The following is a 16,071-nucleotide window of genomic DNA, read 5'->3' on the forward strand; positions in this document are numbered from 1 at the left end:
GAGTGGGAGAGAGAGGGAGAGAGAGAGAGAAGAGAGAAGGAGAGAGAGAGAGAGAGTGGAGGCGAGGGAGAAGTGGGAGAGAGTGGAGAGAGAGAAGAGAGAGAGAGAGAGAGAGAGAGAGAGAATGAAAAGACTGATCGTCTTATCAATATATAATCTGACAGACATAACATCATATTTTATGAAAAATCTTTCTCTTCATCTTTTTTATAAATAGTTTCCTTCTCACGTTTTCGTTGGGAAATCTGTTCCACTTCCTCTCGTCCACTCTCATCCCTCCACCCAGAGAAGGGTCTTAAAACCACTCAATCTCTCTTCTTGAGGGAGGCTTGCTTTAAATCTTAATTAAAACCAACTCCAAAAGCCCATCTCCTCCCAGGGGCAGCCTTGAAAATCATCTTAGAACAATCAAGATTACGGATTAGGTGCGAGGGAAATGAGGAAAGAAAAGATAGAAAGAAAGAAACCAGAAAGAATACGGAGGTCAGGGAACCTGATGGAAAAGAACCCCCCAAACACACCCGCTCAGGGCAGCGGGTCCAGTCTTAACCTTTTGACCCGTGCTTTCTTGCAAGATTAAGTTGCTAGTGACACTTGTGGAGAAGGTAAACACGAGTTTGGGAACAATGGCCGCCAGGGGGGAACCTTATTGGACTTTAATTAATTGCCAGGACAGCATGAGCACCGTTTTTAAGAGAACTGTGGGACGTTCTACAAAAAAATAAATGATCTTGTTTTCCAGAAAGAAAAATATATAAACATTATTCAAATAAGACATCTATTTGAGAAGGAAAATAGCGTATGATAGAAAAAAACAGAAGGGCAAATATTGGCAATTGTTTTAAGAATATCACATGTTTTTTGTTTTCTTTGACACTTCGTCTTTTTCCATTTTACTTCTCAGCAAAATATATCTTGTTTTAAAGATAATTTACTGGAAAACAAGACAAAAAAAACAAGGTTTGAGGTTTACAAACCTCTGCAGCTTTACAGTTCATTCTTTTTGTACCCAGCCCATCTTTTGTGCCTAATATGTTTCCTCGAACTCCTTTTCTTCAGAAGAAAAAAGCCCTCAGTCTGTTGGCTCGGTCGTTTACATGAAGCCAGTGAGAACAACAAACAGAGTCTTTTCTCTCTGTTGCTCCGAGAACTATTCGTCACCTGCCTTGTTCCACCCGATCCGAGGTTATGGCTCTTGGGCTCCCTCTCTCACTTAACAAGGTGAAACGAGACTCGGTCCCCCGAGGAAGCAGTGCCAGTGATAAGGTTAAAATGGGACGAAAAAATGGAGGCGATTATTTGATATTGGACAGATTGAATTATCTAGATTGAGAGCGCAAGAGAGGGGGGATGCAGGTTTGGCTTGGAGAGTTAAAAGAAAGATAGCGCGAGCGAGAGAGGGAAAGAAAGGAAGAGGGCCGGACAGAATCATTTTTCTCCGGCATTGCCATTTGTGCCAATGAGTAGAAAGAAGCAGAGGACCCGCCTGATATTAATGACCACTCAACTCCCAGCCGAAGGAGTTTTTACCTCTTAAGGGCCAGAAAGCAAACTGCACAGAGCGAGGCGTTAATTTGCCTGAGATGGAGCCAGCCATTGCTAGATGTGCGAACATCAAGGGGACCGAACCCTGTACGTTCACCGGACCTGTTGGCTTTTCCTTTGTCAGAGCTAAAAGCCCTAATTATTTCGCAAACTAATGAACGTCTACGGAAGGTTGCGCTCTCTCTTACCGCCTGTAACATGACAGAAACCGAGAAAAAAAACTAACGCGCGCAAACACCGCGATCCTGGCCGGAGACAGGCCATCATCACCTCAGCTGGCACCAAAAGAGAGCTGTTAATTGGTGTGAAAACACACACACCGAACAGCGTTATGGGTATTCGATGAAGCTGGCACTTAAGAAAAATACAGAAAATTATTTTCTTTTTTACTTTGTCAAATCGATCTTAGCAACAAAACAGTCAAATTGAAAATTGAAAAAAGAGAGCTGGAACAAAACTGGATTTTGTTTTTGGAGTGGAGACCTTGCTCCGCAACAATATTTCTAAGGAACAGCGCTAATGAATCCGTCCCACTTCAAACCCTACAGTACAAAAGTGATCTATAAAACTCACTGATGGTGACACGTTCCCACAGCGCTGGCAAACACGTTTTTTACACCTCCACACGAAGATACACCAATCCACCGAGATGAAAGAAAAAAACACCCTTTTTCCTTCCTCGGTGAATCTGCTTTGTTTTTACACTTAAGTGAGCCCATTAATAACATTAGCAAAACAAAAGTTTCGCACCAAGCCGCCACCTCACGTGGGGACAAAAGGCTCGACTTACCAGAGCCTTTCAAAGCTCACGCTCGCGATTCGCAAGACTTTCACGGTGAGTTTGGACCACCGATTTCTCAGACGCTGGATAAATGAGAGAAAGACTCGCTACCATGGATGATCGCTGAACCGCCCCGTGGCTCTGCTGAAAGGGGGTTCGGGTTGGCCTGTTTTCAATCCATTACCGATCAGCCCGCTTAAGTAGCTTGTGATTGAGGGGGTCATTAGAAGGCTATCCATCACCTCTTTTAAACTGGCTCGGTAAAAAAGTGAAGACGTCTGACACGCCCCTTCACTCACATCCACACACTTTGTAAACTCCCACAAATTCCGCTGCTTGCCTTGTATCTAAACATGCTCTCGACGGCGTGGCTCCGGCAAAACCGAACAAAACATTGACTTTGGAAGCAAGATGTCCGTATCACATGACAAACTTTCACATCCGTGACCTGTTTTCCAAAGGGCTTGGTAATTCATCACTGACGTTCCTCGCGGCGAGAAGCGTTTCTGGCTGAAAGCTGAACCCTCTGTGTCGCTCTTCGCCTGCTGTTGTTAGTGTGAAGCGGGAGGACCGCGGGTCCAGCAGGAACATTTTTCTCAATCTTTCACCTGCTCTGAGGTGGCCCTGTTTGCGAGAAACCAAGATGCCCTGCTGGGTACAAAGCCAGCCTTGAAGCCCAGGGCTGAAAAACCTGCTGGGTCCCATTTTCTCAGCTTACTGGTGAGACATTTGTTGTCACACCTCGGGAACAAGCTCAATCCTCTCGAGAAGAAAGCTAAAACAAGTGGCTTGGGGAAAAGTACTAAGCAGTTTGTATTAGTATCAAAGCTGCTCTCTTTCCATACACATGACGCAATCGAGAACCTTAAAGTCTGATTGTCTCGGTTTATTTGTTGTCGTATGCCTTTGTACTTTAAAGGGAAAGTTCGCCCACCATGAAAATTCTGTCATCATCCACTCACCATTTTGTCATTTCAAACCTGGATGACGTTCTTTCTTATGCAGAACGATATGTTGAAGAATGTTGGTAACCAAACAACGGCGGTATCCATCGACATCTATTGGATGGACACAAAACCAGTGCAAGTAAATGGGCACCACCTCTGTCTGGTTACCAACATTCTTCAAAATATCTTCTTTTGTGTTCTGCACAAGAAAGAAAGTCATACAGGTTTGAAATGACAAAATGGCGAGTGGATGATGACAGAATTTTCATTTTGGGCGAACTTTCCCTTTAAAGTACAATGGCATACGACAACAATAATTTTTGGGTAAGTAATAAACATAATGTTAAGCAAAAGATGTTTAGCAAGCATCTCTTTCCCTTTTGATCTTTCTTTTGCTTTGTGACTTACTCCAACGTTTACTGCAAGCCAAAATGGGCAGAGAATTTCTGAAGCACAAGGCTGAGGTAGCGCTTTTTAGTGTATATTGTGTATGTGTGAAATTCTTTCTCAATCTCTCTCAAACAAGAGATCTGCAAAGCTCAGCCTTACCCAGACCTTAGGTAGTCACAGACCATTAGAGGTTTCGCTGTCTTTCGGCGGACAGTCGAGCGGCTGGAATGCATCATTCAGAAAGGTCCAGGGGCAGTGGCTGACATTACCTCATCGTCTGAAAGAGCCTGTGTATCAAATTCAACCCATCAACACCCCCCCTCCTCTCTCTGCCTTTCATCCACCCGCCTCTTACCAACCACAGCACCCAAAGCCTCTGCTCTGCTACAGCTTCATCATTGCCCCCAGGTGTCCAAACGTCCTATCCAGTGTCACATGTCAGATAGTAACTTTTTCATCTGCCATGTCTTTGTTACGCTGTTTCCTTCTTTTAAGCCGGGAGAACAGATGAAGGGGTTCCTTCACAAGGGTATCTATTACCTTCAGAGCCTAAGACGTTGGAAGTTAATCTGTTTGACCCCCCCACTAATTCCTCTCTGCATTGGCACATCACTTTCAAGCTCATAAGATTTCCACACCCTGGCGAAACACTTCACATTTTCCCTCTCTCGCTGTCTTCTACCCTTCAGATCATTTCATCCCTCTTTCTATTTTCCAAAGGCTTTTGCTCGTTTCTGATATTTCTAGAGGACTCGATAAAATGACCATGTTTGGACACATGAGTGATGGCGAAAAGCTCGCTCGACGCGCCCTGACTGACACCCCTCACTTGATAGCAAATTGACCAGCTTCTTCCTCGACCTCCCACTGTGCCATTCAATGTTCTATCCCAGCAATCAAGAAAAAGCGAGTGAACGTTCAGGAAAGAAAAAGATATACAGCATATGCTTTTCTCAATTTCTTGCCCAGCTGTCTGGAAACTAAACAGAGGTGCCTTTCTCTCTGATGTGGTTGAGAGCTCGTGCGAGGTCTTGTCTCTCCGGTTTGGAGTATTATGGTTAACGGTCCAGCACACAATCATAACATTTGCGCTCACGTTCCACTTGGGTTTCCAGAGAGGATGAACTATTTGGTTCAGGGATGTGAGACAGACAGACAGAGAGAAACAGAGAGAGAGAGAGCTCACAAATAGCTGTTAATGAGGGTCTTCTTGGCTAGATGACAGTCTTAATGGCAAAAGCTCAAGTAGATCTGTGCTCAACTGAGATCTGTGGTTTAATATGATGCTATCTCATAATGGAATTAGGTCTAAGATCTGATTCTGGCACAGAAACCCAAGCACCGCACACTAATGCAGGGATGTCAATGACTCCAAAATGGCTTGAAAAACAGATGAAACGAGCTGAAAAACTCACTGTGATAAACAATAGGGCTACACAACGTATAAAAAAATCAAAATATTGCATACGTGCATTATATTAGAGTATTCTTATCGCATTGGTTTGCAATTAGATTTTCAGATTTGTTTTTTTTGTACAGCAACAGTGAAACAAAGCAGTGCAGTTTTTAAATATATTTTAATGTAATTTACAGTATATTGATTGTACAAATGTAAATTATCATATCACATTCAGCATTATTTAGCAAGTTATCACATCTTTCTTCAATGCAGGTTTGCCAGTAACTTACTGTAGATTTAATGTACAATTTTGTTTTAAGCATAAATATCGTGCAAATGTCAAAAAAATACCTAGAATATTTTACTTTCAGTTACAAGTAAAAATGCATATTTCACCTATCATCACCTAAAACACATGCATTAAGGGATAGTTCACCCAAAAATTATGTCATCATTTACTCATACATACATACAGAATTTGCATTGTTGTCTGATCGGCATAAATAACAAAGATTCTGGACTTCGTTAGCTCTGCGTGACTATACAAGTTTTTTAATAAAACGAAATATTTTGGATCACACAATGTAATGTTTTATCCCTCGACCGAAAATGAGTTTGACACACCTGCACTAATGTGTGTGAAAAGCTTTTAACCGAAGCCCAGGTGCAAGGTTCCCTAGTCACGTACTGAAGCGTCACACGTAACAATCAGACTGTGGCTTCCTCGAGAGCTTTTCTCCATCTCTCCGCACACAATGTCTTCCGAGTTTGAGCAATCGTTAATTAAGCAGTCAGACTTTGACTAATCACCCTACATAGGGCACGCAGCTTTAACCACGAAACATTCATCTCAGCTGCCCTTCTGGTACACCCTTGAACCGTGTGTGCGCGAGAGAGTAACAATCAATTACTGTTAGCCATCAGTCCATCTGCATGTCCATGACTCATCCATGAATCCGTAACTGTAACAAACACATATCCCGAACAGATACGTAATACGGAAAATAATGACAAATCTCACCCGATAATTTGCTGTACAACGTTTTCCCCTCGACGCACTTGCTAAAATCTAATATTCAATAAATAAATAAACAGACAGATAAAATTAATGAACAGTTTTCATAGCATAATTGGATGTTCCCTGTGCAGAAAACATCCTCTCGTATCAGGGCCATCTTTAAGACTGGGCTAAGGGATCTCAGCCCGAGGCCAGATATTGCTGCAACATGGAAGATAAATTTCAATTTACTGTTGCTTTCTGTGTCACAGCAGGAGATATGAAATTTTGTCTTGGAGGACCGGAGGTGACAGTAAAATAGAAACCGACGCGCAGTCGACCAAATCCCAGCTCGCTGTGCGTGCGCCACTGCGAGAACACTTCCCTGCTCATGATTGTGCCAAATTGTGATACATTTCTCCAGTAACAAAGTGACACTTTTTCGCATTTCGGGAGCAAATTCAAGTAAAGTGCTTCTAAAAATAGGAAATTAGTGTTTGAAATTGTCTCTCTTTCCTTAGGCGCTATTTTAATGATTTTCTCCAAATTAACTCGGGCTGCGAACCTCACCCCTCTGCGATCAGGGACTAACATTAACTGTAAACACCCTCGTTTTTTTTCCCATCGCCACTGTATCTCATCATCAGAATAAACACGCGTCCCAACCCAACAAACAGGAACTGAAAAAACCCTCTTGACAGCGATCCGCAGGGACACGGACGCAGAAGATAACGTTCCGCTCTAGGAGTCGCTCTCGAACACTGTCCGTTTGAATGTAACTGAAGACCCCCCGCATGACATCACTGGCCTCTTTTTCATTTCTCCCATCGCAGGAGGAAGTCAGGACAATTCTCCTTTTGTCCACTCGCTCGTCTTTCCGCCCAAGGAAAAGGAGGTGAGGATGTGGGTGGACGGCGAGAGGAGACAGGAAGGGGGTGATGGCAAAACAATGGAGATGGAGGAGATGGCCCGCTCCCAGAGTAAGGAAGAAGCGGCCATGTCTCCTCTGGGCTGTGCCATTAGCACTGTCAGCAGATAACGAAAGCCCACCCCGAACGCGATGCCAAGTTCTTTATCGGTTTGCTTCTGCACGGGCAAGCTGATTACAGCCTTTCTCTCGAAAACCTCCTCATTTGCTCTCTCTGTTCCTCTCGTTCTCCTCCATAGCGGACGGTGTGTGTGCCTGTATACATTAAAGGGACAGTTCACCCGGAAATGAAAATTCTGTCATCATGTACTCGCCCTCAAACCTGTCTGACTTTCTTTCATCCGCAGGACACTAAAGGAGATATTTTGAAGAACGATGGGTTTATCTTCTTTTGTGTTCTGCAGAAGAAAGAAGGTCATACAGGTTTGAAATGACAAGAGGGTGAGTAAATGATAACAGAATTTTCATTTTTGGGTGAACTCTATTCCTCTAATAAGGGGGGTACGTGTTTTGGGGGGTGACGGGTGGAACGCTGCAGCAGACGTGGGTGAGACCCCAGGGTCACTGTCTTGTGTCTGTGAAAGATAATTAGACAATACGGCTGTGTGTAGCATGATTCTGAAAACAGAGAGCGCTATTGTTTCAAGACCCCCCCACCCCTTACCCCAACAGCTGTATGTGTCATTAGGAGCATGCTTCAAACGTTATGGCGAGGAAATGAGGGCACGGGAAAGAACGCCAAGCTGAGAATTAACAAAAAATTTGTAACAATTCAAAAGTTCATGTTTTAACCGTTTAAATTAAGAAAGGGTGTTGAGTAATCTGTTACTGGTCTCCTAAACCCTTTGCTTATGCCCAGATGTCACTCTTAGTCCCGGCAATGCCCGCACGATTGAATGTTGTTTGGGGACAAAATTTCATGATCTGCGCTCTGCTGTAAACAAAACTGACCTTTATGTTGAATTTGTCTCTGAGCGCAAACCTCTCCCTGTTACAAAAAAAGCCCAGAGCGCTCAACCGCTCGCAGCCAGTCCATCTCGCGCCGGTCTGCAGAGAGCAAGCGAATCAAAGCAGGCCAAAACTCATCCATATCTATGCCATACGAGCAGCTCCTAAATAATGCAGCAGTCTTCCCACACCAGACAGATTCTGCTGCATCGGCGCTATTGTGAGTCGAGTGTGTCACACGCTCTCTCACGCACACACACACATCACTGAACCTGCTTGCCTTCCAACTTTTCCTCCCCTTTACTTATTTTCAATAGGGAAAGCTAGGAAAAGTGCAGAGGTGAGAGCACAAGGGAGAGAACAAGACAGATGTTAGTACTTCTCGGTATTATTACCGCTACTTTTTTATTCTATGCCTTTCTGCTGGATCATTACGGTAGTCGCTACTAATCGTGCGTCCCGTCTAATACACACAGCTTTATGTTACACACTTCTACATGCAGTACAAATATTAAGCCTCTTGACAACACACACATGAACACAATGTTGTATTTGAGTCCTCGGCTCATGCATAATACGCAGAACGCTCCTAAAACAAACTCAAAGAGCCACATGGCCAGAAATGCCAGCACATAACCCCACTCAATCTCAGCGCCCAGCAGTCCTCACCACTAATGGGAGGCCTTGGGTACAGGTCAAACTATCTGTCTCTAATGGAGCCGGCTAAGACATCAAGATGAGATTGCAGATGCAAAAAGCGTTGTTAGTGTGTGTGTGGAGCTGACTTGCTGCCGAATCCGTCATCGGTTTAAAGGAAGAGTTCACCCAAAGATTTCGTCATCACTTGCTCACCTTTCCAATGGTGACAGTGACGCACTTGTTTACATATCTTTGTTGTGCTGAACACAAATTAAGACATTTGAATGAAAGGTTGTATCCAAGTCATTTTGGGTCACCATTGCCTCCCATAGTACACTGTAAAACGTTGCTGTAATTTCGCAGCAGGATTGCCAGTAACTTACTGTAGATTTAATGTACGATTTTGTTTTAAGCATAAACGTACCTAGTTGATATATTTTTCTTTCATAAAACAAGACTAAATATCTTGGGTCACTTTTCTCGTTATGTAAATGTATCATAATTTAAGAAGTTTTAAATATTTTAACAGAAAGCAAGAGAAAAATACTTAGCAAGAATGTCGTTTTTTGCAGTGTTGCCAGTCTCTTGCTCATTTTGAATCTCAAAAGTCAAAGTGTTTTGATTTTGATTAAAGTAATGGAAACGGTACTAATTGGAAAGTATATTAAGTAGTATTAAATCTACAGTAAGTTACTGGCAAACCTGCTGCAAAAACTACAGCAACGTTTCGCAGTGTAGGACAAAGGACAAGCATGGTAGTCAATGGTGACCCAAAACGCTTTAGTTACAAACTTCTATTAAAATATGTTTTTTTTTTGTATTCAGCGCAACAAAGAAATGTAAACAGGTCTGTCACAACTAGAGGGTGAGCAAATAATGAGAAATTTGTCATTTTTGGGGTGAACCTTTCCTTTAACACAGAGCAGCTTTTTATCAGGCAGGCACCGTAACATTATGTCATTAAACTTTATTCTTAACCAAGCAAATAATTAATGACTAGCCTTATTTTTCAGTAGCGATGGAAGCCATTCTTTACTTGTCAAGTAGCATTGGAGCTGTAATTAAAACAAAAGAAAACTGACATATATAAAATCGTTCACTCTTTTCAACCACTCCATCAAAAGCCACTTTTATTTAGTCTACCATCTGCCAAACCGCACACAGACTTGTTGGATATCACAGACAGCATATGTATCCTGATGAAGGCATCTCGGTAACACCTTTCATGTTTTAGACACAATACGTCTTTACTGCGATCAATCTGTTCATTCAACCGCTGTACTCACACACTGAAGAAAAGTAGAGAAACTGAGAGCGTTAGAAAATGGAAATACATAATAAAAGTCAAAAAATGATAATAAAAGAGGGATAGCGGGTTATGTATTTCTTTTAGTCTTTACAAGGCGACAAGACCTCGGAGGAAGGAAGCAGAAGGAGAAAGTCTTATGATCTTAACACATTTCCTTTGAACGCTGTCTTATGGGACCCACCAACCCCAAGCCAAAGGTTTAAAAAAAAGCCGGAGATGATTTGGAATACCGATGGCACAGTGCAGCAGAATTCCACAGTGAAACTGAGGGCTATTCCGAGAAAGCAAATTACGGCTGGAAAACAGAGGCCGTGGCGCTTTAATACGGGCACGCACATACACATCTGACACTAGGGTCTCTTCTCTTCAAGCTGTCATGTTCTTCTCTTCAATCTCTGCTCTTTGCTATACTACTGAGCCTCACACCGATACTCCGAGTGTGTGTGCAAGTTAGAGAGCAAGACAGACAGACAAAGATGACAAACCAGAGGGAGACCAAGAGATAAAGGGAATGTGTGTTTCATTCGGTGGTGTGTAAGTGAGCTTGTGTGTTTATGTGAGGCAGGACAAGCTTTCTCTCTCTTTCACGACATCCACGGATGTGTGCTGCACGGATCTATCCATGAGCTGTTATTTGGAGGGGAGCCGGTGAGTCAGATGTGAGGTGCTGGTGGTTGTACAGAGCGTGGTGTGTCGCTTGTAGATGTCAGGTGAGATGTGTGGCTCAGGCTGTCCGGGAGCCTCGCCGCTCCTCCCAAAACAGCTGCCACCAGTCTGTCAAAGAAATGCTCTGCTACATCCTATTCTTCCCCTCACTGCACCTCCTTCTGTCTTACACACCCACTTAATGATGAGAAAAACATCAAGAGTTCAGCCAGGGTCAGACTGTCACCATAAATGAGTTAAGAACTCCACACACAAAGGTTAGTACTCTTTTAAAAAGGGTGCTAAAAGGGTTCTTCACAGCAATGACAGCAGAACTATTTTTTGGTTCCTCAAACAACTTTTTGCTTTCACATTTTGTAGAATCTACAAAAAAAGAGAATATTTTACGCACTTTGTTTTTAAGAGTGTGCTTATTATGAAAGAAAATTAAATATGAAAGAAAACTTTTAACAACCTATAAATCCAATTTTGACTAGTCAAACGTTTCTATAATTTTGTCTGCTTTTATGTTACAAATTCCAATTTAAGAGCTAATTTGCGATGCGAACAAGCATTTCATTAACATTTCCCTCTAATAAATACATTTTGTGACGTGCCAGGTATTTAGATACAACATTTAAATGTAATTACCGCCTCCATCCGTGTCAATACGCCGGCCTCGTTTATCAAAGAGACAGACAGAGAGCGCAGCTTAACCGTCAATAAACATTTGTTTTTAATTCGTTTACCGGAGCGCCGACCGAAAGCGCTTGGCATCGCTCGCGGTTACGCCGCGTTAATTGGGAGAAGAAACGCTTTCGGATCTGAGGCGCCGGGGGAATTTGAAGCCTTTATCTCGCGCCGAATCAAAGCCTGCGTTAATAATACAGCCGATGAATAAAATATTTGTTAAAAGGCGTGGAAACAACAGATGCATGGTAAAAATAGGCCAGGCTCGAGGATGTTGTCGTGCCGCTCCGCAAATGAATCAACCTGCGTCTCTCGCATCGCGTGGAATATGCAGAATACAGCGCCGCCTTTGGCGCTAAACAGGCAGAGAGCAGAAGTGCGCGCAAGACAATTAGGAGTTTATAGAAAGAGTACTGAGGTTTTTCACGAGGCGGTGAACACAAAACACACGGCAGATTATTGAAAGATATAAGTTGCACGTATGCAAATCATTTGAATGGCATGCTGCGGTGACATTCTTACAAGCGGGTTTGGTCTAAAGGGCTGCACGGTGTCACTCTGCAGTGTTTACACTCTCTATCTGAAACAAAGAGACAGAGATAGCCAGCTTTTCACACTCTCTGTATCTCGCGCGTAAGACGCCCGGGGCCAACGCAAAAAAAGTATAATAAAATAATGAATAAATCAACACTGCGACGAGCATAATCTTTAAGATCCCGCGCATCCCGGGCTCCCCGAAGACTGCATCGAGAAGCGTCGCACCTCTGCCCGCGCGTAACGGCACCGTTTATATCTTATTTAAGGCTGTTAAATTATTCTGTTTGAAAGGGGAAGGTGGTCTCTTCCTGCTGGCGTTGGCTCTGAAATTATTAAGAGGCGCCACTGTTTTAGAGGCAAGAGACTGTGATCTTCGCATATCTTATGAAGCGGACCCCTGGCTTTTAACACACTTAATACACAAACCCAGCGCGCACATCGCTCATCGGAACCTCAGAAGAGTGTTAGCAGAAAGACCATTATCGCGGTCACACCTGGTTCTTTCTTCAACTTTTCGTGCACTAACTCTCATGAGCTCCAGGCGCGCTCTCCAGCTCACTAAAAGATGCACTGGATATGTCTCGCACCTCATATGTGTTAGTCTGAAGTACAGTACGCAGTACAGTAATGCGTATCGTAAAGCATAAGAATGAAACGCGCCCACTTGTTCTGTTGTACTGACGCTCTGTGATCGCTGCTGATGCCAAAAGTTTCACACACGCATCTCTCTCGTACACACGCATATGCAAAACACCTTGTTTTTTGGACGAGCAAGTTATCAGTTACCGAGTTTTGGACAACCGCACTCAACAGCTATATAACGAGTCTGAACAGAAATGCAGATATGTTTCAGTGCACACTATAAACTAAGCTGTATTATGCTGGCGTAAACCCTTGTAATGGACAAGTTTAATTCACAAATCCTTTTGGCATTTGGTGCAGTACGCGCCACTCGTCCTTTTAAACACATCACAAAAGAATCTCTCTCGGACCTTACATCTGACAAAACGCAATATGGCGCACTAAATAGAACTGCATTAACTTTACATTAAACATAAAACTGCATTAACAACTACTTTACCGCAAAGCGAACTGAACAATATAGGTAACCGCTTCGGTTATCACATCTCTCCGCGTTATGATAGGTTGACGCAGCAACCGACTACTACACCAGCGGTGGATCATCACAACAGTTTTGGAAGCCATAAAACACTATATAAATAAACAAGACTTACATGTTCCTAAAAGGCACAACGCGATGTAAAACGCCAGCATCTTTTCTCGAGTCTTCAACACTTGTCACTATCGGCAGTCCAGGATAAAAGTGTGCGCCCGAAAGCTTCCCAACGCTCCGACTGGACTGGATGTGGGAGCTGTCGCTGGTCCTCGCCCACCTCTTGAATGAGTGAAAATAATACAAAGAAACCGCAGAGTATGATAACCTCAGGTTTGAGAGCTGAAAGTCTGTATTGCCATCCGAACAGAACCAGGGCATAAACGCCCTGTTTTTAAAGTTTGCAACTTTATCGCCTTTTATTCCCGATTTGTCTCAAAAGAATCAAGCTGCTTTAATGTCCAGGACATCAATCCGAGTAGTTGGAGTACATCCTCGACTGTGATTGTCAGTAATATATAACACACATAAACGCTCGCGCACTGTTCCCTCTGTATCGCTCCGTTCGCTCCTCAATGGCTTGTTGTGCAGCGGCAATGCGATGATGTGATCCGCAGACTGTAGTACTCACTGGATGTAGTCTCGCAGAATAAAACAGGAGGCGCTTTTTCTCCTGGGTCGGGAGGCTCGAGTTTGAGAATGAAGTAATTCACAGTCCGTAGGGACATCCTTTGGCCTACGCCCCCGGGTCCTGCGATTGGTTAAGGGAATAAAACTATAGGGGGGTGACTAGCAGTTGTGGGTTAAAGCGAGCGGGTGTTTACCTTTAACAACAGGGGGTGCTTGGTTATGCGCGCCGTTGAATGATTAAACTGCTGGGGAGAGTAAACAGGTGTGTCCCGGAACAAATAGGGTCTGTGGACCCTAAAATGGGCATTCAGGATTTTTTAAATTACTTTATTTTTTGTTTGTAAATATCAATTGCGTTGTCTATACAGTTATCATTCATGTAAGATAATGGTTAAAAATCAAATATGAACAAACAAACGCACAAATAAATATGTATTATATAAATAAAGTGCGATTCTGATTGGTAGCTTCAACTGATCAGCTGACATAGGCTATAATCAAACACCCCACCTCCCCAAACTGAACTTTGTAAACTTCTCTCAATTTATCTGCAAGTTGATTTTAAATGACTTCGGACTGATTGATGTCACATTACACTTGAGGTAACGGCATGTCTTTTCTTCTTAAACGCTTTCATGTTGCTTAGAAGATGGTGGCAGCGCGCGCACAGGTTGCACGACGGCGTGTAGGTGGTTTCCAAACAAGCTACAAACATCTCATCTCACCTCGCCTTTGTAATTTCGCACGAAAAGAAAGTACGCTGGAGACTTTTAGAGACGAAAAGTCAAAAGAGACGAGAACCTTAACGAAGCGGATGGTTTTGGTCTGCACTCCTGGTAAGATTGATTGCAGGTGAGGGGATCAAATGGGAGACTGGCGCTCGCAAACACATGCTGATGAGAGAAACAGCTTGCTGAAGGCGCTTATGATGGGGTTGAAAGAGACGAGGTTGTGTGAGGGGGCAATAGATGATCTCCGAACAACAGGGGCTCACACCTGCTGCGAGCGCAGAGTAAACATCAACAACTACTGCGTGAAATCTTGACAGGGTGTAATCGAGACGTGCAAATTAACAGCTTTCCTTAGTTGAACGCCGTCGTGCATGACGTTTCTATATAGCAAAGCAATAACTGCGATGTAAAATTGACCCGGCTTGACGTAACTATAACCAGCTATTTCAGTCATTATAGACAGAACACTGCGTCCCAATGATCCCTAAAATATACACTGCTCAAAAAAATGAAGGGAACGCCTAAATCACACTGTGTTAGATCTCAATGAACGAAATATCCAGGTTAAAACTCTTCACTTTAATACTTTGCATAATTTTGTGAGAACAAAATAATGTGACAATGGTCAATGAAAGTCAAAATCATAAACTCATTCAGGGCAGGAACCACTGTAAAATCACTGTAAAAAATGGAAATACTGGCTGATTTAACTTGTTTCAATTTCATCAAAGTAACTCCTAATGTTAGTCAGTAATGTGCATGGCCCCACGTGCCCGTATGAACGCCCAACAATGTCTGGGCATACTCCCGATGAGATGGCACATGGTGTCCTGTGGGATATCCTCCCAGACCTGGATCAGAGCATAAGTGAGCTCCTGGACAGTCCATGGTGCTAGTTGACGGCTTCGGATACATGAGATCCCGAGGTTCTCAACTGAAGTTCTCAACTGAAGTTAGGTCTGGGGAACGTTGAGGGCCAGTCGATGTCATCAATGACGTCATCATCCAGAAACAAGCCTACAGAATCTGGTCACATGAGGACGGGCATTATCATGCACCGGGAGGGCTCTGCATAAGATCTGACAATAGATCTGAGGATTTCATCCCCATACTTCATAGCACGTGGCGGTCTATTAGACCCTCTGAGAATGGTCCTCCCCAGACCACCCTTGCTGTTGCCTCTCCGGTGTACCTGTTGTCACTTTTATTTTCACCAAAGCAAGTGAAAATGGTTCACAATCACTTATGCTTCCTTACCGGGTTGATTGATATTCCTGAAGGTTAACTGGCTGTGGTGATCAGGTGTTCCCTTAATCTTTTTGAGCAGTGTACTATAATATCTTTTTTTGTAACAAAAATGCACGCATTTGAGTGCTTGGCAAGAGTTCGCAAGTACATACTTACGAATCGTTGTTGCTGTAGTTTCTGATGGTTAACAATTACACACGTCAAAATAGACTCCTTTTGGCATTTCATCTTTTAATTTTTTATTTTACTATGAGGTTGACGTTATTAAGTCATAAACGCAAGTAAGTGGGCGTACCTGTCAGTACAATTGAAGAGGAACCTGGTGTTCCAAATATGGTAAGAGGCGTTACATTTCCGTCACACGCTTGCAGTATTCCACCAATCACTACGCACTGTTTAACTGGCCAATCATAGCACACCTCGCTTTTCAGAGCCATGAGCTTTGTAAAAATTCTGTGCGTTTCAGAGAGGCGGGGCAAAGAGGAGATACAAACATGCACGGTATGTGGAAAATACAGCGTTTTGAACCTTAAATCGTGTATACACATTGCATTACATCTAAAACAAACCATAATATTTGTTTTAGCCGTGTC

The 16,071-nt window shown here is 43.2% G+C and overlaps 1 protein-coding gene across 1 annotated transcript in view; it reads right to left on the reverse strand.

Annotated features, from left to right (window-relative positions):
* kirrel3l (kirre like nephrin family adhesion molecule 3, like) overlaps positions 1–13,559 on the reverse strand; it is a 39,203-nt gene extending 25,644 nt beyond the window's left edge. The window contains exon 1 of the mRNA XM_057351176.1: positions 12,991–13,559. Coding sequence (XP_057207159.1) covers positions 12,991–13,030 — 40 coding nt within the window. The 5' untranslated portion in view covers positions 13,031–13,559. The remainder of the gene's footprint in view (positions 1–12,990) is intronic.
* Between the last annotated feature and the right edge of the window lie 2,512 nt (positions 13,560–16,071).

The sequence above is a fragment of the Triplophysa rosa genome, linkage group LG14 (assembly GCF_024868665.1).
Source record: "Triplophysa rosa linkage group LG14, Trosa_1v2, whole genome shotgun sequence".
Classification (NCBI taxonomy): domain Eukaryota; kingdom Metazoa; phylum Chordata; class Actinopteri; order Cypriniformes; family Nemacheilidae; genus Triplophysa; species Triplophysa rosa.